Here is a 22,368-nt window from a genome sequence, read left to right as displayed (position 1 = left end):
ACGACCTAGGTAGATGGACACGTAGTGATTACAGTTGTGAGAGTCTGTTGGGTTCATCATTCATTCATTATGTCAGGCTGGAAGTTCGGCGGCGCCTTCTGAGGCAGTGTATACCGAAGTCATCGACTCCGAGTCCGTTTCCCAGCCCGAGTTGGCCCTTACGTTCGCGTCCCCAGCCGCCTCATTCGGACCTGGACCTGGACCTGGACCAATGGCTGAGGCTGCGGCTGCGGCTGGGTCTGGGCTGCCAAGTACTGATCGTCCCAGCCTGAGACCCTCGTTTTTAGGGAGAAGGTTGGCGGGCTCGATTCTACCTTCGCGGGTGGGGGTAGGGTGGCTAAGGGGTGGTGGACTTGGAGGGTGTGGCAGGGGTTGCGATGGCTGGCGGTCCCAGGAATAAGGGGGTTGTATGATCTGTTCGAACTCTAGGCGCGAGGGCTCTGAATATTCTGCGAATGCTGGATCGGGATCTTGGGAGTTGAGAATGTTTCGTGGTTCTTCCGCGTTTGGTGGACGGTGCATGCGTTCTGGTGTCTGGGATCGGCTTGCGGGCAGCCCTTGCTCTAGCGTGCTTGGAAGTTCCTGCGCAGGGATCGGGGCAGATCTGTGTGTGCTTTCTAGCACAGGCGTTAAAGAAGACACGCATGGCTGCATGCGTATATGGCTCACTCTCCGTACTCCTGACGTTGTTTGGTGGGGTTCTGTGGGAAAAAGAGAACTCCCGGGAAACGTGGTTTCTCGGACAAGGGACTCTGGCTGTTGCTGAGCCTGAAAAAGTAAATACATCACCTTTCTTTTGCGCTCCTCGGAAATATCGGCGGAGGGCGCGAAACCAATCCCATCGAATGGTAGCCTTAAAGTCTCCCCCCGGATAGACAACTCAGCGAGGCTCCGGGATAGGAGGACCTCGAGAACGCGCGGATGTCCATGGTAGGCTGCATACTGGTATGGCCACCAGTCGTTCTCATCTTGTTTTAGTACAGATGCACCACGCTGAAGAAGAAGGGTGACGATAGGAAGATGTCCACCCATTGCAGCCAGACATAGCGGAGAATCGTCTCGAGACCAGGCTTCGAACGGTAGATGCACGGGAGACCCGCGGTCGAGAAGATTCTGAACAGCGGCAGCGTGGCCAGATCGGGATGCGGCACTCAACGCTCGGTATCCCAATGCATCTCGGGACTCTAGAGAGGCACCTTTGTCGCAGAGAAGATTTAGGAGGCCCATCGACCCCTGGGTCGCCGCGATATGCACAGGCCGTCGTTGTAACTCCCCCTTCATTTGAGCTTCAATGTCTGCGCCCGACATGAGCAGGAGCCTTGATATCTCAGTGCTGTTCGCAAGACACGCGTAGTGCAGTGCTGTGAAACCGGACTGACATCGCGACTCTAAAGGCATCGCCTTGCGGAGCAGCAGCTCCACAACAGCGAACTGTGAGTTCATCGCCGCCACGTGGAGAGCCGTCCGCTCTGCAATATTCACCTTTGTCAGCGAGCTTTTTCTGCGACTGAGGACGTCTACGACATCTGCATGTCCGTTATACGCAGCCCAGTGGAGGGCAGTCATGCCACTGTCATCGACGCACCGACTAGATGCCTTCTTATCCAGGAGAAGCTGAGTGACTGAAAGCCCACCAGCTGCCGCTGCACAGATGAGAGGCGTCCTGCGGTCACAACCAGGTATATCGATACTTGCCTTGTTGTCAAGAAGAATCTTGATTACACCAACATGACCATTTTCGCAAGCATAATGCAAGGCTGCCATCGTCGTACCGTCCTTCGCTTCTACATCCGCACCGCCGCGAATTAAAAGCTTGACAATGGCCTCATCGCCTCGCATAGCGGCTGCATGCAGAGCAGTCATCTGTGTTTCAGCCCGGGCGTTGACCTTTGCGTTAAAGGAGAGTAGCATATGTGTAGCCTCCACCTGACCTCGTCCAGCAGCAATCCAGAGAGGTGTCCGGCCCCTGGCATCTCGAGCCTCCACGCTCAAGCCCTCCCAAAGAAGTAATTCGAGAACTCCACAATGACCACGCGATGCGGCGAGATGTAGAGCGGTGGAAACCGACCCATCTGCAACATCAAGACGAGCACCTTTATGAATCAAAAGATCGACAACAGCCTCGTTGCCGCAATGTGCTGCTACGAGGAGAGCTGTTCGACGGGACTGGAGGTGCTTAGCTTCCAAGTCACATCCGCTTTCAATTAATCTCTCCACGTCAGGCCTTGTACCCGATTGGGCAGTCTTGACAATCAGAGGGGCTCTCGCACCGTCAGGAGAGGTAAGGTCGATGCTGGTATTGACATCTTTATCATATTGTCTGCTGGCTGCTGCTCCTGCTGCAGAACCCCCCGTTAGACCTCGTGTGGGGATCCGCGGAGAGGCGTTCGGTTTGAGACTGGCTTGACTGAGCCGGCGAATGATAGACTGGAACTTTGGGAACAATTCGCGTCTTGATTTTGAGGCACGATCTAGTCCGGAAGTATAATTAGAATCGGACTTGGTTCTTCGCGTTTGGTTTGTAGTTGGGAAACGAGCCGTAGGTCTTAACCCGACGCTGTTGCTTTGTCCGAGAGTTGGACTGATCGCACTGGATGGGTGAGAGGGTAATGCTAAACTACTAGTCCGTGTGGTGGTGGTACTGGTTGCGAAACCACTTGCGTAGCCTTCGTCCGTCGTTTGGCTTTGACTGCCACTACCCGTGGTTGACCATATTTCGGGCCGTTGCTGAGATTCCCGGGGTGTGCATTGGTATGGCATAGATGCGGCCAAAGTCCCATCGAAATCAAAGACAGTAGTATCACCCGTTGTGGACTCGCGTTGGCTCAAGCTGGAAGCTGTATCGGCTCGGGAAACGGCGTACCTGTTCGAGGACCGGAGGGTCGCAGCATCGTCGGCAACTTTCCATATTTTGCGGCGATTTTCTGTCCGACGTAACAATTCGACTTGCTGGGCAAGGGTTTTGCTAAGATATGAGCTGTTAACACCCTGTTTTACGTTGTATTACTGGAGTGTCCTCACCATTGGCATGCTTGCACAAGTAAGTGCAGGGCAATCACCTGTGAGTGAAGACGCTCTTGATGTCCTTTCATGACATCTTCCTTCCAGATAACTCGTATGCGGGCTCGCATCCCCATTCCATTCTCGCTGACCGACAGGCCTTGGGTCAGCGCAGAAATCTCATCCGCAAGGGCTTCCATGACTGCGCGACAGCCATCGAGCGCAACGTCAAGACTTTCATGGTATTCATGTGAATCATGGAAACTGCCTCTTGTCCAATCCTCGAGCTGTCTGATTGCAGCTTTTACCGTGCGCAACTCCTGTTCCAGGCAGGCAATGGTGCGATCTGCATTCAAGTATTTCCCACGTAGAGCTGACAGTCCAATCAATGTATCGGAAATAGCCTGGACAATCTGGACTGCTCCCGAAGCCACCCCAAAGGCAGAGATAGGATCCATGGGGACGGCCGAGTAGGGACCATGATCCCCTGACTCGTTAATCGCAGCACCAGAGTGAAAACAGATTTGGGAGAATAAATCGACCAGCAGATTGAAATAAGTACTCTGAAGAGATCGGTGGGTGGTTGAGTGAGGCTGAGACATACCGGGAGTCAGAGTGGGCGTTGTGCACTGCCCCCATAGAACGAACGAGTTGTGGTCAGCTTGTAACGAGGAGCAAAGTACACATCCCTCTCAGGTGCTGTAGATACTGCCCGAGAATAGTAAATTATGCTCCAGCCTGTTCTCATTCAGCTTCTTTTGTTCGCAGCTTCCAGGAAGAGCCGGCGGGCTTCCGCTGTACAGAGCCGTGGTGGGTAGAGCCCGTCCAGGGCGAACAGGGGGCGTGTGTCCTCGGCCAGCAGCGCGGGCACCGCAGCCAGCTCCCGCGTCTGCCGGAATTGATTGCTTTTGTAGTGCGCGTTGGGGTCACTGTGGGCGGACATGTTATCTCGGTCTAGTTCCTCAAAATTACGCCATGTCTGCATCATGCAGATTTTCTCCTTCTCAGTTGCTAGTCCGCGGGCGTCAATCTCACGGATGCGGTCCTGGATGAACTGCCAGTTGGCGGCCGTCATGCGCGTGCGGAACCGATCAACTGCCTGCCGCATGGTTTCGTCCGCGTCAAGAGACAGCGGATTGGTGCTGGTCGGAACGGTCATTTTAATAACTTGGGTTAGAAGCCAAGGTTGCAGGCTTATACAAAGAGGTGGTAATGACTAGAAAGAGAGAAGGAATCACCAGAGTTCAGCAATCCATGAATGTCCCAGCCCTCATAAAAGGGGCGGCACCGTTCACTTATGCACTTGGACAGGCCAAAAACCAGCATTGAAGTCAGCAAGGACGCAGACAGGACCAGAAATGTAACCGGGAGAATAAAGTAGTATCGAGTATATGTTCAAATCCAATCTCTAATCTAGATTGCTGCCACGAAATCGCTTTTTGGTATGTATACACATCCAACACGGTAATCATCTCAATCACACTGCCTTTCAAGGTTACAATGGAAGTCCAAAAGCGAAAAAAAAAAGTCAACCAATCCATCAATGCTGTTCAAAATAAAGGGTGAAACGTTGGGTATAATAGAACACGCGTAGAGCCTCCCTACTTTACTCCAGTATTGGCGAGAAAAGCCTGTTTGCTTTATGCTCCGATGGCATTCTTGACCCATTTCTCGAGACCACCCTTGGCGATGATCTCCTGGACGTTTGGTGGGAGCTCTCCGACCTTGTGTGTCCACTTGGGGCCATCCTGTCCTTCCTGGACCTCGATCTGGCTCCTCCGCACATCCCAGGTGAGAGTCCAGCCGGTGCGGCGGGTGAGAACCTTGTCCCCAGAGCCAAAGGTCTCACGGAGGCGGCTGACCAGGCGTGGAACTTCGAGTCCCATCAGAGCATTGTTGATGCTGTTACGAGAGAAAATATTGCCGAAGCTTCCAGACACCACCAGCGGGATCTTCTTTGCCAGAATAGCAGTTGCTGCCTGTTCTCGGGAGCTTCCACAACCAAAGTTGAAGCCACTGACCAGGATATCCCCCTCCTTTGCAATGGAAGAAAATGTAGTGTCATAATTTTCCATGCAGACCTTAGCCATGGTCTCCGGTGGCACGTCATCCTGGTAGGTATACTTGCCGGGGTAGATACCATCGGTATTGATGTTATCTGCATCGCAGAAAACAATCTCGCCAGAGACACGCTCGGGGAAGCCAGGGTAGACCTCGGTCAGAGCTCCCTCGGATTCCTCAACAGCTGGGGTTTCAGAAGCGAAACGCTTCTCACCATCAGCGACAAGGTCATCCAGTTGGCCAATGATCTTTTCCAGGGCCTGCTCAGCGGTAAGCATCCGGTCTTCTTCCCGGATACCGTCGCCCTCCCCTCGCACAACTTCAGTCCAGCCCTCCGGGGACTGGTACCAGCCAGGACCGCTAAGCTTTCCACTCAGAGCGCTGGCAGCGACCACCTCGGGGCTTCCCAGATAAGCCTTCGCATCCGTACTGCCCATACGGCCTTTGAAGTTGCGATTGGAAGCACTAATACCAACCTCCCCGGGTTCAAGAAGACCCTGGCCCATTCCGATACATGGTCCGCATCCGGCAGGAAGGGCTGTGGCCCCGGCTTCCAAGAGTGTTTGCCAGTCTCCAGCACCCTCAGCAGCCAACTGCTCAGGAATCGAGGCGGCAGCAATGTAGAATTTCACACCGTCGGCAATCTTAGGGATCTTGCCTCCGTTCTTTTCGGCAGCCTCCTTGAATACCGCGGCAGCGGCAGCAATGTCAGAAGCTCGGGAGTTTGTGCAGGAGACGAGATAGGCCTTGTTGACCTTGATGTCCTGGGCCTCAAGCTCCTTGAGGGGGGTGGCGATCTTGACGGAGTTTGGTCCAGAGACGTAAGGAGTGAGGGTAGAGAGGTCAAGGAAGAGCTCCTTGGCGTACTTCGCGCCCTTATCCGCAGTCAGTGGGTTCTCGAAAAGCTGTTCCAGGATGGGGTGCGTGAAACGGTCGGCAGCCAGGGTCTTGAAAGGACCGTCTGCCAGGCCCATAGCCGCGGTTGTAGCCTTGCCCCTTAACCATCCCTTCAGCACGTTGTCGATGGGGAACAACCCAGAAAGCGCACCCCACTCAGTTGTCATGTTGGCGATTGTCAAACGGTTATCCACGGAGAGACTTCGCATCGTTTCTTCCGATCCAGTGAACTCAATGGCGTGGTTCAAGACGTCGTCCTTGTCAAATAAGCCACAAAGCGCAACAATCACATCTTTACCGGTCACACCTGTGGGCAGGATTCCGGTGAAGGTGACCTTGGCCACGGGAGGGATCTGCCACCAGGTCTTGCCTGTCGCCCAAATACTAGCTCCATCGGTTCTCACAATGGGGGTTCCTAGACAGCCAACACCTCCGTACATGTTACTGTGACTGTCAGACGCCACCACGAGAGTTCCGGGCCAGGCATAGCCTTCTTCCACCATGATCTGATGACCAATACCTCTCCCAGCAGGGTAGAATTCTACTCCATGGTGCTTGGCAAATTCTTCGATTTGGCGGTACTTCTGTAGGTTCTTGTCCGACTTGTTCTGAACGTCATGGTCAAGGGTCATGACAATTTGATCGGGGTTGTGCAGGCGGGAAGCTCCAATAGACATGAACTTGAGGGCCACAGGCCACGAGTTATCGTGAGTCATGCAGCGGTGCGGCGAAATTGTGACATAGTCGCCAGACTTGACGAACTTGTCCTTCCCCAGTCCCACGGAGTATTTCTGGACTATTTTTTCGGTCAGGGTCTGAGGTACGGCCCGGGAGCTCTGGAGGGTCGAAAAGATCGCCGCAGAGGCAGGATTATCCAACTGCGATTGGAAAACATCCTGGAGATGGCGTCTGGTGGAGGCGAATGCTCGTCGCTGGAGATTCTTCGAGGAGCGCAGGAGCGCCCATCGGCGGACAAGGCCGTTTGGCGACATCAATCGGGACTGTATATATGTTAGATACGGGCCTGAAGGTGTGTACATCCCTTATTTAAGACACCATGACAGAGGATACTCACCGTCATGATTGCTTTTGCGGATCGTGGAGAAGTTGAGAATCGCTTTTCTTCCCTTCGTTCTTTTTTGGTCCGCGGCGAATCAAATGTCGGGCATTATTATTGGTTCTTTCCGGGGAAGCGCCGACAACCGCGGTTAGCGCACGCCTGCCGGCCGACATCGGCGGTAAATCATTATATGTATTCATATAGTATCTGTGAATGGATTATGCATATATTACAGGTGGAAAGATGCTAATCTAAAGCTGGGGAAGCTGTCAAAGCTTCCATACAGCCCAACCCTGGAGATTGAGGTCGTTGATGATTCCTTGAACTGGGCCTTGGAGTTCCCTGCCTTGGGCCCAAAGCTTTGGTCCTGCCATGTAACTGATGAACCCTTCTGGCCCGGAAACAAGAATCATGTTGCGTCTGGGCGAAGTAGGGGAAACTACTGCAGATCTGGTGAAATCTAATATAGACTTCTTCCCAATAAAGGTGTTGTTCTCGTCAACAAAATACTCAACGGTCACCTGCCCAGGATACTGAGACTGGAGAGACTCCAGCTCCCGTATGACAAGGGATGTATCTTGATTATTTGACTTCTCGACCGGTTTATGGTTTGCATCGGGACTCGAAGTCTTGAGAAGCCGGGAGAGCCACGATCTCTGGGTCCCATCTGAAGAAGTCCCCGAAACCGCGTTGTAGCCGCCCTTACAGTCTTCTAGCATTCTATTCGCCCAGAGGATATGTATTCGGGGTTTGTGAGATTGGTCTGTACGGCGTAGAAGGGTATGTCCCGCCTGCAGAGCAGGAGCGATACCGGTGCCACCAGCGATGAAGAGTATAGTCTGCGTCTCCGATGGAATCTCGCACTCGATCCGAGGGCCCCGTACTTCAATGGGTGCACCAATTTTTAGGCTATGTAGGTACCGAGAAACCTCGCCAAAGGGATCCTTGCGAATAAAAAATCGTAGGCACTCCTCATCATCCCCGTCTGGCGATGAGGATGGCAGGGGGGTATAATCTCTTCCAATCTGCAGCTGCGGCTGTTTGAACATCACGCTCCAAACTCCGGTCTTCCATGCTTCATCGTATACCTCGCGGTTACTTCCATCCGACCGGGGAGGCTGCAGCGTAAATAAGCTACCTGTGGACGAGACTGGCTCTCGGGAAACCAAGTAGTAGGGAGTAAAGCGCAGGGGATTCAGTGTAGTAGATGACCCTAACCCGGAATCTTGTGTCCACCGAAAATACGCCCCGATCCCTGCAGCCGTGACGGTGACCAAAGTCAATCGCAGCCACCGCCGTTGGCCCGAGGGAGAGGTGGCAGATGATCTAGATGGCGGAGATGAGGAAGTAGTAGCATGGCGTCGCTGCGGTCGACTTAACGGCCTCGTCGCTGTGGGAGATACATCGCCCAAAGGAAAGAAGCCCCGCGACGGTATTCTAGGCTTCATGGGACGGGTGGAAGTGTAGAATCCGAGAGTGGAGAGAGAAGTTGAAGTCTTTTCTGCATCTTCATTTGCATTTTTGGTGATTTTCTGGGTCTATTTTTACAAGACGAATACACTAGTCCCGATCGGGAAATCCAGATGATCGTCGTTATTTCATTTCGTCTTCTTCCACCTCAAAACTTCATCCACCGGCTTGTTTTCATCTTTAGATTTACTGTGTTTATGCTGCTTCGTGTGCTTCTGGGATCGGCTCTTTCCCTCGGCTGGCCCTAGAGACAACTCCCGGTTGTGCTCCCCTGATTGATTGGCATGGAACTCATTCTCCCCCTCCGCCTCTAGACCACCGCCACTACGACTTCCTCAACCTCCTTTTAATTCGGTTTGTGAGGACGCGATGTCCCGGATCACCTTCTCGGCCTCCGGACCAGCATCGGATAGCCATGATGCTCATAGGGACTCCCTGGAACTTGCCTCTCTCGCCTCTTCCTCGCCTGAATCCGGGCTTGACCTTTCGCGCTCCTCGTCCCCGTCAGGCATTTCGTCTTCGCGCAAACTCTCCCTAGAAGATGAGGATCCTCTTTCCGCCTCGAGTTTACATCTGAATCACGAGTCCTCACAGTCGCGGTCTGGTCGATCTTATTCGATTTCCTCCGCCTTCGATTTTGGGAGGAACCTATTTCCCCTGTCCCAGACGGCAGGGGGTTACGCTCCCTTGGGGACTCCATCCGCGCTTGATCGAGAAAGGGGTCTCGGTGATGGCTCGTTGGAAAGAAACAAAACCTTGACGTATCTGAATGGTCTGTCATTGGTGGTAGGTCTGGTTATCGGCTCAGGGATCTTTTCGTCTCCTAGCCAGGTCAATGCCAATGTGGGGTCTCCAGGTGCTGCTCTAATTGCATGGCTCGTTGCCGGTTTGCTGGCCTGGACGGGAGCAGCTAGCTATGCGGAGTTAGGTGGTGCGATTCCTCTCAATGGCGGCGCTCAAGCTTACCTGTCAAAGATATTTGGGGAGCTGGCGGGGTTTCTCTTCACATGGTGTGCCGTCCTGGTGCTCAAGCCTGGAAGTGCTGCCATCATCTCTATCATCTTTGGGGAGTATGTCGTTCGCGCTGTCGTAGGCGCTCAGGTTGACCAGGTTAACCCATGGATCGAGAAAACAGTTGCCTTCGGAGGGCTGTTTGTCGTCACTCTTCTGAACTGTCTTTCTACCCGACTCGCAGCGCGCATTGGCGATCTTTTTATGTTCTTCAAATTTGTCGCACTGCTCGGAGTCGCAATTATTGGAATCATTGTGGCTGCAACTGGGTTTTCGTCGAAAGGGACTGCCAATCAGGAGTGGAAAACAGGTTGGTTTGAAGACACAAACATGGACATATCCGGCTGGGCTGTCGCGTTGTATGCGGGGCTTTGGGCGTTCGATGGTTGGGACAACGTAGGGAAACATTTGTCCCAGTCATCTTTATTTGCGATACTAACGAATGGCAGACAAACTACGTAACTGGCGAATTCAAGAACCCTAATCGCGACCTCCCTCGTGTGATCCATACCGCCATGCCACTAGTCATCCTCTCGTACCTACTTGCCAACATCTCCTACTTCCTTGTTTTGCCACACTCGACTATTGCTGCCAGCGACACCATTGCCGTTCAGTTTGGTGATAAGGTGTTTGGTGCCGTGGGGGCCTTAATATTCGCGCTGGTGGTTTCTGCAAGTTGTTTCGGAGCTCTGAATGCAACTATATTCACCAGCGGACGACTCGTCTACGCTGCTGGCAAAGAAGGATATCTCCCTTCACTTTTCGGTAACCTATGGACTCGCGACTCCTCTTCTAGCGGAATGAACAGGCTCCAGCGCCGGTCGTGGGCCAGCAAATTCATCTCGCGCATTTTCGGCGACGGAAACTGGTTCGGATACACACCCATCAACGCCATGGCGCTCAACAGTACGCTCACCCTCCTTTACATCATTGTCGGCGAATTCAAGACGCTGGTCACCTTCTACGGTGTCGCAGGATATACCTTCTACTTTCTGACGGTCCTCGGCCTAATCGTGCTCCGCATCCGGGAGCCTCACCTCGAACGACCGTACAAGACCTGGATCTCCACCCCAATCATCTTCTGCTGCGTCAGTCTGTTTCTGCTCAGCCGCGCCATCATTGCCGAACCCCTCCAAACCCTAATCGTGGTGGCGTTCATCGTCGCCGGGGTTCCCGTATACTTCTGGCGAATCTATAAGCGAGATGGCCGCAAGACGTTTCCGGGGTGGAAATTCTGGCAATCGCGATGACTTCCGAACATCTCTTTTTTTCTTTTCTTTTCTTTTCTCCAAGATCATCTTTATATATCTTATCTATTTTAACTATCATGTCAAGAGTCTCCCTCCCATGCCACACACACACACACACACACATATATATATATATCATGATACCCCATTCGCATTCCCCGGGTGTATAATGGATACCAGAGTTTGTTTTCCCTCCATGTATGTTATGTTATGCTGTTCTACTTACTCTACTATACTAATGAACTGAATACGAAATTTGTCTGTTTTGTCTTTGAAAGAGCTTTTTCATTTTTTTCATTTTTTCATTTATTTACTTATTATTTTCTTTTTTTTGGTTCTCGACATGTACGGAGTATTCTAGATTCTATTATTTATGATAGAATACCATGAGGACTACCTAAGTTACCTACTAGTAGTTAACTCACTGGTCCTACCTACGGAGTACGCATGGGCAAAATGATTTATTTCATATAGATAGATAGTTAGTTAGTTGACCACGCAGCTAATATTCATGAATGAATTACCACCCAATATACGGCGGCAAATTATACACTATGTACATTTTTTTTGGTAAAAAAAAAAAAAAAAAAAAAAGAGAAAGGAAAGAGAGAACAAGAAGCGATAGACAGGATATGAATTGTACGTCTCTTTCTCAGCCTATTCTATACCTATTTGAATCTGCAGGCAAATGCAACGCAGCGCTCGAGAATTGGAGAGATTCCCTTTACCAAGGGGTTGTCATCTTCAGAGAACAGCTGCAGATCAGGTGGCGTTCAGCGATATCGGGTCGTGTGTCGAATAGAGATATCTAGATCCGGGTTTGAGAAGGCGGGGGTGCTCTCGGTACAAAATCTTCCATTATACTCGTGCCAAAGACACAGATATGGGGGATGTATGGCCCTTCTGTTTCTGCCTTGGAGTCATTGGGGGGGAAAGAAAAAGAAAAGAAAAGAAAAGGATGGACGCTATCCGCTAGATCTCCTTCAGCGATCCCAGCAGTAGACAAACATTTTGCTTGGTGAAAGAAAGACTCGTCCCCAAAATGCGTGACTTGTAAGGGGTTTACACTCTGAGTGGACATTCGCGCGTATCCAAAGTTGAGCTTGGGAGAGTTTGTTCTCTGATCAATGTGGCCGCAGACAGCGCTCTCGAAATTTCCGGAAGCACTTTCATTTCCAGTAAGTGGAATCCAGCGAGCAACCTCACAGTTAATCCCCAATGAGACAAGACGGTTAGGAGAGTCCAATATTGACCAGCGGTCCAAGGTCTTCCATTTCCTGAAGTTGGAGGGGTTGGGTCATATGAAAAGACCGTCGAGGTCTGAGTAGCAATATCCCCAGAAAGAAGCGTCTCCGTGACGAAATGAGGAAATGAGTAAATCCCAATTTGGTTTTAGCCTCGATCTGTGCACAAAAACCGGAGGAAGCTTTTGGGCATCTTATCCTCTACTCTGCTTACACATCCGTCCTCTAAAACGCAAGTCGAGTTGCCAGAAATGGTTCGTAGGTGGCATGATCGCCAGAAGCACTGGGTGATCTCAACTGGAGGCACCCTTTACGTCGTGACTTAAACCTGATGTTCTGGATCAAGGTAAGTCTCAAATATCGGATGTGGACTATGATGTTATTGAGCAACATGGGTCATCCTCAGGAACGCCTTGAATTTGGGAAGAAAAGGATGTCTTCCGCCCCGAAGGTTGCTCAGCACGAACAAGAAGTTTTCTGCAAGGGGGTGCGATAATCGTGGAGTGCTACTGGTTTGCGTTATTGGAGGGGTCAAGCCTTGAGGAGGAGTCACCCCATCCGAAACCGTGGAGTCTGGGGCTCCTAGATCATTGTCATCGGAAGGCGGGACTTGAACATTAAAGAGAACACAGATTGCGCTGACCGCGATATCGTAGAGTTTCTCAACCTAGGTGGTTCCATGAGTACATCTGAGACACTACTGGTTCTTGGAGATCTTTTTTTTTTTTTTTTTCAAAACTTACGAGACCGATTCCATGCGCTTCCATAGAACTCAGGCGCAGCTTCCGACAAATTTGAAGTGTTTCTTCAGCAACAGTAATTGCGTAGTTGAAACAGAGCTCGCGGTACTCTGATGTATGAACCAACAGCCCGTGTGTGGAGCACAAGACCCAGACCCGATTCTGCAGCCATTTTTTGGTGATGAAAACATCCGCACACTGGGTTCCTCTGAGACCCAAGACTGGATGAACGTTGTGTCCTGTCGGTTGATGAAGTTTGGAACGCTCAAACCAGTCATATCCGCTCAAGGCTTCCGACTCGCTAACATGGTTGAGAATCTCATGGATAGATAAAGCTTTGGCCGCGGTGAGCTTCGGACAAAAGCCGGAGTTTATGTTGCACCGGCGGCTCCAGCAATCAATGACATCCTCATCAATAGCGTCGAACAGTTCCATTAAATATGCCAAGCCCAACATGCCCTCTGCGTCCTTTTCGTTATGGACAACGATACCGGACACCAAGCTGTTGGTGGCATTGTGGATGAAATCGTGGACGGAACTCATACTAAGGCTTGGTCTTCCCCAGAAGGTGATTGGATGTCGACGCTGCAATGCGTATGCCCTTTAGAAATCGCCCGTCAGCAAAGAACCGACTGTACGCATTAGTACGGGGTAAGCCGTTACCTCTCCGTGATGGACAAGACAAGATATGTTCGCAAATATTGGCCCCGGTCCACACTGGGTAAATCAGCATATAAGTGCGGATTGCTCAAGCCCAAGGCAGCAGCTAAATCCAAAGCTTCCCGCAAGCGCAGCCACGCAGCATTGTGTTGATTGCTCCCAAAAAGGCAGCCAAAAAGAAAGAAGCTGGTCAAGACGGCCTCAATGGTTGGGTGCTCGCCAAAGTCCGAACAGCTCCGCATCTTGATGGCTTCGTTCATCATGGATCGAGCCTGGTGGGCTCGCGATAAAGAAGTCGACCTTTCGTTTATGTCAATCGGCTGGGTAAGAGAGAAGGCACATAGGGCGAGAAGCATGGAGCCAAACTGGGGGTTGGTGCGATGCTCCTGTGACAGGAGACGGATAAATAACGAGGACCGATTCAGTAGTGGTAACGTGGCATGCAATCGGTCAAAGTAGACATCAATCCAAGGAATCATATTGGCCTCCACGATCGACGGTGGCCATGCCGATCGCTGGTTCGGTGCTGGCGGCATCATTCCCACAGGCGTAACGGGAGCTCCGGACGGCTCCACATGAGATGATCGTAGAAGCGTAGAATTAGGATCATCTTGAACGATCGAGGGAAGGGAAGTCTTCAGGTAGATATTGCTGTGGGGGAAGTTGAAGATGGGCATCTGGGCGGCACCACCAATTGCATCGGGTAACCAGTATTCGACATCATCCCGCTCAGGCCAAGCAGCCACTCCGTTCTGCCAGCCAGCTGGTTGAGATTGAGAGACGTCAGTGGGAACGGGAGCTTCACCCTGGGTAGGCCACGGAGCAACATTATTATTAGTAGTAGTAGTAGTAGTATTATTATTCTGTATTGACGATGGGATCGACTCAGGGGCTCCATGTTCTCCGGATGAGCTACCTCCTCCTGTCTGATAGGAGAAGGAACCTGTCAGAGCATCCACGGGGCTGGCATTGGTGGGAGTCTGCACAGGTGTCTGCTGCTGTCGGATCTGGGTTACACGACTTTGCAACCATCCACGTATCAATATCAAGGAAAGAAGACGAGAAAAAAATAATAATAATAATAAATAAATAAAAGAGGTCGAGGGAACTCACTGTCCAATGGGTCCCCGCTTTTTCTGGGGTTGAATAAAAGTGCATTCAAAGTTCATAGAAACGCATGCTTTGCAAGGCTGCGACAGACTGCACTGTAAGGTCGAATCACATTGTTAGTCTCAAACCCCCACGCTTTGAATCGACAATGGCATATTGTCAAGAGTTTAAGAAAGGACTCCAACATGGCAACTTATGGGGTATGTATGGGGTAGTTCAGGTACTAAAAGGATTTAGGGTGAGATGAGATGAGCAGAAAACGCGGGAATAATTTGCCTTGATTTTGCGGAATTTGCACTGATCGCAAGCTCTTTTTGCGATGGTTCCAGTTGTCTTTCTGCGAGAGCCAGATTTGGAGGAATGAGTGGGAGTGCTGGAGCTCATGATGGCATGATGAAGGAAAAGTAGCAGGAGGGGGTTTTCATAAATCCTGATTTCTCAAGCGGGAGAGAGAATGGAGAGCGGGAAAAGGAGAAAAGAAGGAGATTTCACTTTGGGTGTGGGTGGAGAACAGCGTATGTCAAGGGAACATTCTCAGGAATGAACTCCAGATTTGTAGAATAATATAAGACTTTAATATAATACTTTATATAATAATAGAATAATAGAATAGAATAGAATAATATAATGAAGAAAAGAATTTCAAGCCCCTCTTATGGTTTGAAACTGCATCTTCTCCTGAGACTTTCTCATACATTTTGACCACTTCTTCTCTTTCCACGCATTACCTACACTAGGATACTCTATAATAACGCAATTATTATTTTTATTATACTATTTCCGGCTCCACTGCAAATCATCTGATAATATGCGCAAGACGATGCTGCTTGTATTCTATTTAGAAATGAAATGAAATGAAAATGATAGTTAGTTACAGTTGAGCACCGCTGACTAATGTAAACTTCGTCCGAACTCGAGGAACCCCGCGCTTTCACTCATTCTCTACTCTGTATATCCTCCATTCTCTCTTGATCTGGATCTAGCATGGGCAGCCTTCAGCCATGGGAGCAAACCGTGGCCCAGAAACGCTCCTTGCGGGACCAAGCCCTGAAACCATATATGGTCCTCGATATCGACCAGCGTCCTCCTCAGGTGCATTCAGTCCATGACCGGTCCTCTTTAAAGGGTGACCCTCTCATTCAAGAAATCACGGACATCGACAATATCTCCAGTCTACTAGAGAAGCTGAAGAATGGAAGCTTTACCGCGGAGCAGGTAACTCGCGCCTACATCCAAAGGTAATTAATACCTCGACTACACCACGGGAATCTCTACCGACGCGAGTAATCTAGAAACGTTTACTGACTTGGTTGCCCTAGAGCTACAGTAGCTCACCAGCTTGTGAGTTGACTTGACCTTTGGTGCAACTCGCATACCGGAACTAACCCCGGGGGATAGACGAACTGCATCACAGAGGTTGTGTTTGCGGATGCCCTGGCTCAAGCTCGGGAATTAGATTGCGAGTTCAAGAAAACCGGCCAGCTCAAAGGGCCACTTCATGGAATTCCGGTTACCGTGAAAGATCAATTCAATGTCAAAGGATATGATTCCACTATTGGCTATGTGGGTCGGTCCTTTGCCCCCGCTGCAGAGGATGCAGTTCTCGTCCAGCTGTTGAAAGGCATGGGGGCTGTGATTGTGGCCAAGACAAACCTCCCCCAAAGCATCATGGTGAGTTGAGACATGCGCGACCGAACCGGAGAAACAGGGGATGCGATCGCTGAACAATCAAATAGTGGTGTGAAACCGAGAATCCTCTCTGGGGCCTGACAGTTAACCCCCGAAACCCTGCTTTTTCACCCGGTGGCTCAACAGGGGGCGAGGCTGCTCTGCTGGCCTTGCATGGGTCGATTCTAGGATTTGGCACAGATATCGGTGGAAGTGTGCGGATTCCACAGAGCATGATGGGATCCTATGGGTTCAAACCCAGCGTACGTTCTCAAATCCAGCTCCCACCAAAGCATCCATCCATTTTTTTTTTTCATCTAACCCGTACAATAGAGCAGCCGGCTCCCTTACGGAGGCGTTCCCGTCTCGACTGAAGGACAAGAGCATGTCCCTTCGGCCGTCGGCCCGTTGACGCGCGATCTCGCCTCCCTCTGCTATATCAGCCGACTTCTCGCCGACTCTCGACCGTGGGACCAGGATCCAAAATGCGTCCCTCTGCCCTGGAACGAGAGCAGCTTCCAAGACATCCAATGTCGCCCGATGGTGATCGGGCTGATCCTCGACGACGGTATGGTCAAGGTGCACCCGCCCATCGAGCGAGCCCTCCGCGAACTGGTCGCCAAGCTCGAAGCCAAGGGCCACGAGGTCATCGCCTGGGACACATCCGACCATCTGCGCTACATCCATCTCCTGGATCGATACTACACTGCCGATGGCGGCGAGGACATACGCCGGGACATCGCTGTTGCCGGGGAATCCTATATCCCACACGTGGAAGCCCTGGTGAACCGGGGCCAGCCGATTTCCGTCTACGAATACTGGCAGCTGAACCAGGAGAAGGTCTCCCTGCAAAAGAAGTACCTCGATAAGTGGAATGCAGTCCGGTCGCCATCCGGGAAGCCCGTCGACGTTCTTCTGAGCCCGACCATGTCGCATACTGCTGTTCCCCACCGAACCATGCGCTGGGTTGGATACACCAAGGTCTGGAACGTGCTAGACTACCCGGCCGTTACTTTCCCCATCGACCAAGTGCGCGCTGACAAGGACATCGCGCCACACGACTACCAGCCGAGGAACGAGGCTGATGCATGGAACTGGAATCTCTACGACGCGGCGGCTATGAACGGCCACCCGGTCAATGTGCAAGTCATCGGAAGGAAGCTAGAGGAAGAGACGGTATTGGGGGCTGCTACGGTGATGGAACAAATATGGCGCAGTAGCTGATAGTACGTACGTAAATACTTACCCTATTTTGAGCTCCACCGTTTTCTATAACCCACTTAGGTTATGGCGGAGGAGATATACCCTAGTATAGACGATTGCTAGTGGGATGAATATATATATATATGTATGTATATATATACCTTGATGCGAGAATAAAGAAGCATACCTGAATGGTGATACTACTACCACGTACTCAGATACTGACTATCAATCTCGACCTAAATCTCCTCCACGATATCCGATTTCTCCAGTTCACTAAGTACTAGATATAGTTTTTCATCGATCTGTCCCACCTGTAGTTATAAGAAGTGAAGAGGGAACTCGACAGCAGACTGTATGGATGTAACTTTATATTTCTTTCCTCTGCTGTATCTGCGCCTCATTCATACCAACCAGCCAACCAATCCAGCACAATATCTCATCTCTCATAATTATTGAACATGTCAATAAACATGCAGGCGTGGAATGGCAGAAATAAGCCCCAGTCGTGTACTCACTCTAGCTACCAGGACTAGAGGTAAAAGTAATATAACTATGAGTTTTTATTTTATGATTTTTCCTTTCTCTACCAAACTAGGAAATAATTAACATGTATCATATCATAATCTACGTGCATCCAACTCCGATGAACACCAAATATGCCAATATAAAACACTGAATCCCCCAGCTCAGGATCGCCGTGGTTCAAACAACTGCGGCTTCATGTTGATCTTGCAGAGCTTCGACACACAGCCACTCAGCTGAAGAAGTGACTGCACCCCATCTAATATCCGCATGTGTGTAAACCCGATCTCACGGATAAACTCGAGCTTCGAATGTTCCGATAAAGTTGGGATCGTCTTCGTCACTCGGAACATCGTGCTGATGATATCGTGCGAAGAGTAGCCGAGGTCCCTGCATAATCAAGATTAGATCGGCCCACATCAGATCGACGAGGGGGTGGGATTTAAATACCAGAGCTCATTGAGGGTCTCCAACGCGACATCGACCTTGCCTTCCCAGCAAGCCTTAATCATCGCCTGCACCTTGATTGGATGAGGACTGTCAACCACGCGGAAAACATTGTCCCCGCTAACCAATCCGAATCCGGACCATGTGCTTTGCAGGTTATTAAGAGCTTGACGCATATCGCCTTCGGCGCTGAAGACCAACGCTGCGAGTCCGTCCTCGGTATGTTCCACGTTTTCGGCATCACACACTTGCTTCACTCGTTTCACAACCTGCGCATCGGTCAATCGTGAGTAGCGGAGAATGGCGCATCGGGACTGAATAGGTTCGATGATCTTGTTCGATTGGTTGCAGGCGAACGCAAATCGCGTCGTAGAAGAGTAGATCTCCATCGTACGACGGAGCGCCTGCTGAGCACCAGATGTCATGCTATGACCACAAGTTAGTGATCTAAATTTATCAACACCCCTGGTACATACCTGTCTGCTTCGTCGAGGATGACAATCTTGTGACGGCCGGGAGGCAGCGTAACCTTCTTCTGTGCAAACCCTTTGATCCGATTCCGGACCACATCAATACCTGGAAAGCGGATCAGTCTAAGCTCCTCCAACTATGTATTAAACCCAGATGTACCTCTTTCATCACTAGCATTCAATTCCAGCACGGCCTCCTTGTACGCATCTCCGAGCAACTGCCGCGCCAGACACAAAATTGAAGTTGTCTTTCCGATACCAGGCATCCCCGAGATAATCAAGTGAGGCATGTTCCCATCCTTTGCGATAATCTTTAAGCGCTCAACGGTCTCCGTATTGCCCACAATATCGTCAAGGAAAGTCGGGCGGTACTTTTCGACCCTAGACATTGTGAGGGTCAGCGTGGGGGAATTAAGCTTGCGGGTTCGTTGACATACCAGGGCAGTTCGTAATCAGGGGGAGCCCCCGCTGTGTTGGCTTTGAGCCCGTTTATAGCAGCACTGGCTGATGATTCGGCTTTAACCATGGTGATGTTTCTGTGGTGGGGATATAGACAAGAGAGAAAAGTTGCCGCTGGGGAAGACGCGAAATTCGGCCGCCGACGCGTCGAGATGCGGATTACCTAAATGGGAATGGAGCTTGTCGTCCCTTGAGCTGAGCGTCTATTGCGTCAGCCTGCAGATGTAACTAGTTAACGGACGCAGTACTTTAAACAGACGAATATAACGGCATCAAATAGATTATGTTTTAATTGTACACACGTTGTCTTGGTGGTCGCAGCTGCGTGATGCTCATTTTACCTCTTTCGGCGACCATGCCATGTTTGCTCTGTTTGTCAATCTCCTCGGCCTCTCAGATGTTTAGAGATCCTTCCTTCCTCACATAACTGAGGCACTCCTCCTCGATTCCTTCTATTTGACCTAGTATTACCTTAATTATCTTATTCTTTTTAATCTTTTCTTCTTCTTCAAAAATCTCAATTCATCCTCAATGCATACAAAATAACAAAATCTTGCGCAGGAAATTTTGTTTCGTTGAATCGTTCTAATCCCAATTACCCAAGCACCTTTCCAAGTATAACGTCGACTCTGGATGATACAAAGTTGCCCTGATATAGATCTCCCCTCTATCCCCCAGAAGAAGAATATCCATCCGCAATGGGTACAAGCTCGGTCCGCCGCAATCTCTTCCACCACCATCTCAGCAGACGTCCTGTCTCAGCAGCTCCTCCCAATGCCCCCACTTCAGGTCCTGGAATGTCTGGTCTTTCTTCCCAAATACTGCAGTCTACTGCGCCAGACTCCAGCTCGTCCTTGTCCTCTGGTCCTGTCGATAACGGCGAAATTGTCGTGAAAGACAAAAATGGCGGGTACAAGCTGGATATCCCGGTATTGCCCCCGCTGGTAGGAGAGGATGGGGAGGAGATGGAAGGTATCGAGGGAGGGGGAGGTACCAACTCTACAGCAGCTACCGAGGCCGGGCAGGGAGAGATTAACGGACGCGAGAAAGAAAGTATGGCTACTTCTTGCTCTCTTACCTGAAATTCGCTTTGTATTGGCTGATCGGACACTGACTGCTCTTTCTTTAGAGATTGAAGCGAACTTGGTAGAGATGATGTACCGAAACAGGAACAGACAGATGAGCAGTGAGCCACATGGTGAGTTGCTTTCCCATTCGATATCTAGAATTACCAGACTGATCCCGCTAGAAATTCTGAACCTCATCTATCAGAGCCTACGAAACAAAGTCGCCGCATTGGAAGAGGACAATTGGATGTATGAGCCGGAACCCGATACTCGCGTCTAAATACCAACCGTACCCGTCAGTACACGAGTGTCATTATGTTAGTCTCGATGATATGTTCAGTCTGCATGTTCTACATTCAAAATATTGCATTTCCCGGCCAAGCCTAATCAAGATCGATATTCGATGGCGGCGCCTCGACCTTTTTTGGCTGGCCGCGTCCCTGGGCCGGCCGCCTTCCACCCGCACCACTATCTTGGCCACCGCCTCCAAAGAACATGCTGCCCATCATGTCAAGCAAGGGATTTCCCTGTCTCGGGATCTTAATCGCAAAGTACTGCTCCCCAATCTGAGCCAGTGATTCGTCCAACATACCAGCCTCCCTAATTTGTGTCGCGTAATGCGCGGTCAACTGCTTAAACAGGTCCGCACTCCCACGCTGGATCGTAAGCAGCAGCATGCTAATGAAATTGACTAAAGGCAAAGCCGGGAAGACTTTTACGTCTGAGCTAGCGCTGCTTACTTCCTGCACGCCGGGCGAGGGGTTTGCAGATGCAAGTCGGGATGTGAATATCAAGAAGGCCTTATTGGCGCTGCGAAGATTCCCAATCAAAAGGAAAGGGATAACAGCACGAGATGCATAAATACCAGCTGTATGCGGCTCGTCGTTTGTGTACCACTCGTACTCAAGCTTGGCCAGTGTCTCAGCGGATTCAGAGGTACCGAGGATGAGATGCTTCTCTGCATCATAGGGTTCGTGATCTATGGACTTGGGGTTAGAGGATAATGTTTTCTCCTTCGAAACTAGGACAGTGGCTCCCACCTTCGGCATACACAGAACCAGCAGCATGATGCAATTCCGGGTCACCTCGTTCCAGGGGCCCAAAACGCCCGCTCCAAAGAATTATCTCCTGGATGAATCTCCTTCGTGTGGGTTCTTCTGGCGGGAATTCATGTAGAAGTTCGATCAAACGCTCTGTAGTCAGAAATAACTTGTTAGCATTATATAATGTCTCTACTAAGAAGAAAAAAGACACCACAAGAAGAATTTAAGACGCAACAACATTCCACTTACTCTTGCGAGCGCGCCCCACAACGTCATCATCTCCTCCAACAATTTCCCAGCCTGCCTTGGTGTACACCTCGACCACCAACATGATAGCTAAATCTCCTCCACTAGCTGCAGCTCCCTGTTGCGAACCAGCTTGGAGGAGGGCAGTAGCTCCGCCAGCCAGGATCTCAGCTGCTGCATCATAATTAGCCTGTTTAATGTATCGCGCAGCAATCACTCGCAGCTGCTGATGGGCTTCGTAGTAGGCTCCAGACGCGATCCTGTAAGAAGTAGCAAGTGCGGATTAGCCTCGAGAATAAACTTCTTGTAACCAACCGAGATGCGCAGTTCTCAAACGAGCAACAAAAGGGGTCGAAATACTTCTCTTGCTGTCGGGCGATTGTCTTCTCAATCCGTGAGGTCATCTTGTGCTCGGGGATCACCACAGTCGGCGATCCTTCGACGAGGACAAAAATAAATTAAAACAGATGACTAACTAGAGAGAATTTCACAAAAAGAAAGAAGATAATGGATGTCGAGCCGGCTGGCGATGAGAAGAAGCTGTTCTTTTGCGTGGAGGGGGAAGGCCAGTGTGTTACCAGAACAACTTTTGGTGGGGACTCCGGTTCTTCCACAGGCGACGGAAACGACTAAAAGAGTAAAGAAATAGTTGATGCGATCAACGAACGTCCCTTCACTCCTCTCCTTCCATCAAACGTCGTGGACTTACTTTTTACAAACCAGTCAAATCAATTGTC

General features: G+C 50.5%; 7 protein-coding genes across 7 annotated transcripts; 2 read left to right on the top strand and 5 right to left on the bottom strand.

Moving 5' to 3' along the window:
• Positions 1-72: 72 nt before the first annotated feature.
• P175DRAFT_0525482 (ankyrin repeat protein) lies at positions 73-4,424 on the bottom strand (the record flags this gene model as incomplete). The annotated part of the gene is made up of 3 exons (XM_040899414.1): positions 3,802-4,424; positions 3,060-3,661; positions 73-2,988 (listed from the first exon to the last, which is right to left on the bottom strand). Exons 1-3 carry the CDS (start codon positions 4,157-4,159, stop codon positions 73-75), a joined length of 3,876 nt encoding a protein of 1,291 aa, XP_040750092.1. The 5' UTR covers positions 4,160-4,424.
• On the bottom strand, positions 4,407-6,990 carry lysF (homoaconitase LysF). Its single transcript, XM_040897651.1, has one exon. It carries the CDS (start codon positions 6,948-6,950, stop codon positions 4,641-4,643), a length of 2,310 nt encoding a protein of 769 aa, XP_040750091.1. The 5' UTR covers positions 6,951-6,990; the 3' UTR covers positions 4,407-4,640.
• A 180-nt stretch (positions 6,991-7,170) lies between these two features.
• Positions 7,171-8,520, bottom strand: P175DRAFT_0503503 (cytochrome b5 reductase family protein). Its single transcript, XM_040897650.1, has one exon. The coding sequence runs from the start codon at positions 8,464-8,466 to the stop codon at positions 7,288-7,290; it is 1,179 nt and encodes a 392-aa protein (XP_040750090.1). The 5' UTR covers positions 8,467-8,520; the 3' UTR covers positions 7,171-7,287.
• Positions 8,471-17,611, top strand: P175DRAFT_0518141 (putative amino acid transporter). Its single transcript, XM_040899036.1, has 7 exons — positions 8,471-9,895; positions 9,949-10,715; positions 15,487-15,741; positions 15,823-15,844; positions 15,902-16,174; positions 16,240-16,434; positions 16,505-17,611. The coding sequence occupies exons 1-7, from the start codon at positions 8,858-8,860 to the stop codon at positions 17,393-17,395; spliced, it is 3,441 nt and encodes a 1,146-aa protein (XP_040750089.1). The 5' UTR covers positions 8,471-8,857; the 3' UTR covers positions 17,396-17,611.
• A 308-nt stretch (positions 17,612-17,919) lies between these two features.
• Positions 17,920-19,553, bottom strand: P175DRAFT_0503495 (replication factor C subunit 4). Its single transcript, XM_040897649.1, has 5 exons — positions 19,254-19,553; positions 18,977-19,197; positions 18,823-18,922; positions 18,350-18,772; positions 17,920-18,289 (listed from the first exon to the last, which is right to left on the bottom strand). Exons 1-5 carry the CDS (start codon positions 19,340-19,342, stop codon positions 18,064-18,066), a joined length of 1,059 nt encoding a protein of 352 aa, XP_040750088.1. The 5' UTR covers positions 19,343-19,553; the 3' UTR covers positions 17,920-18,063.
• Positions 19,554-19,973: 420 nt separating this feature from the next.
• On the top strand, positions 19,974-20,622 carry P175DRAFT_0534457 (uncharacterized protein; the record flags this gene model as incomplete). Its single annotated transcript, XM_040900140.1, has 3 exons — positions 19,974-20,328; positions 20,405-20,473; positions 20,525-20,622. 3 exons carry the CDS (start codon positions 19,974-19,976, stop codon positions 20,620-20,622), a joined length of 522 nt encoding a protein of 173 aa, XP_040750087.1.
• P175DRAFT_0559517 (protein GET4) lies at positions 20,405-22,035 on the bottom strand (the record flags this gene model as incomplete). Its single annotated transcript, XM_040900924.1, has 5 exons — positions 20,405-20,473; positions 20,525-21,321; positions 21,383-21,535; positions 21,635-21,891; positions 21,947-22,035. The coding sequence occupies 4 exons, from the start codon at positions 22,033-22,035 to the stop codon at positions 20,726-20,728; spliced, it is 1,095 nt and encodes a 364-aa protein (XP_040750086.1). The 3' UTR covers positions 20,405-20,473; positions 20,525-20,725.
• Positions 22,036-22,368: the final 333 nt, after the last annotated feature.

This window comes from Aspergillus ochraceoroseus (genome assembly GCF_002846915.1).
Source record: "Aspergillus ochraceoroseus IBT 24754 chromosome Unknown P175scaffold_7, whole genome shotgun sequence".
In the NCBI taxonomy this organism is placed as follows: Eukaryota; Fungi; Ascomycota; class Eurotiomycetes; order Eurotiales; family Aspergillaceae; genus Aspergillus; species Aspergillus ochraceoroseus.
Note: the sequence above shows the minus strand (reverse complement) of the source record. Positions and strands in the feature narration are given on the sequence as shown.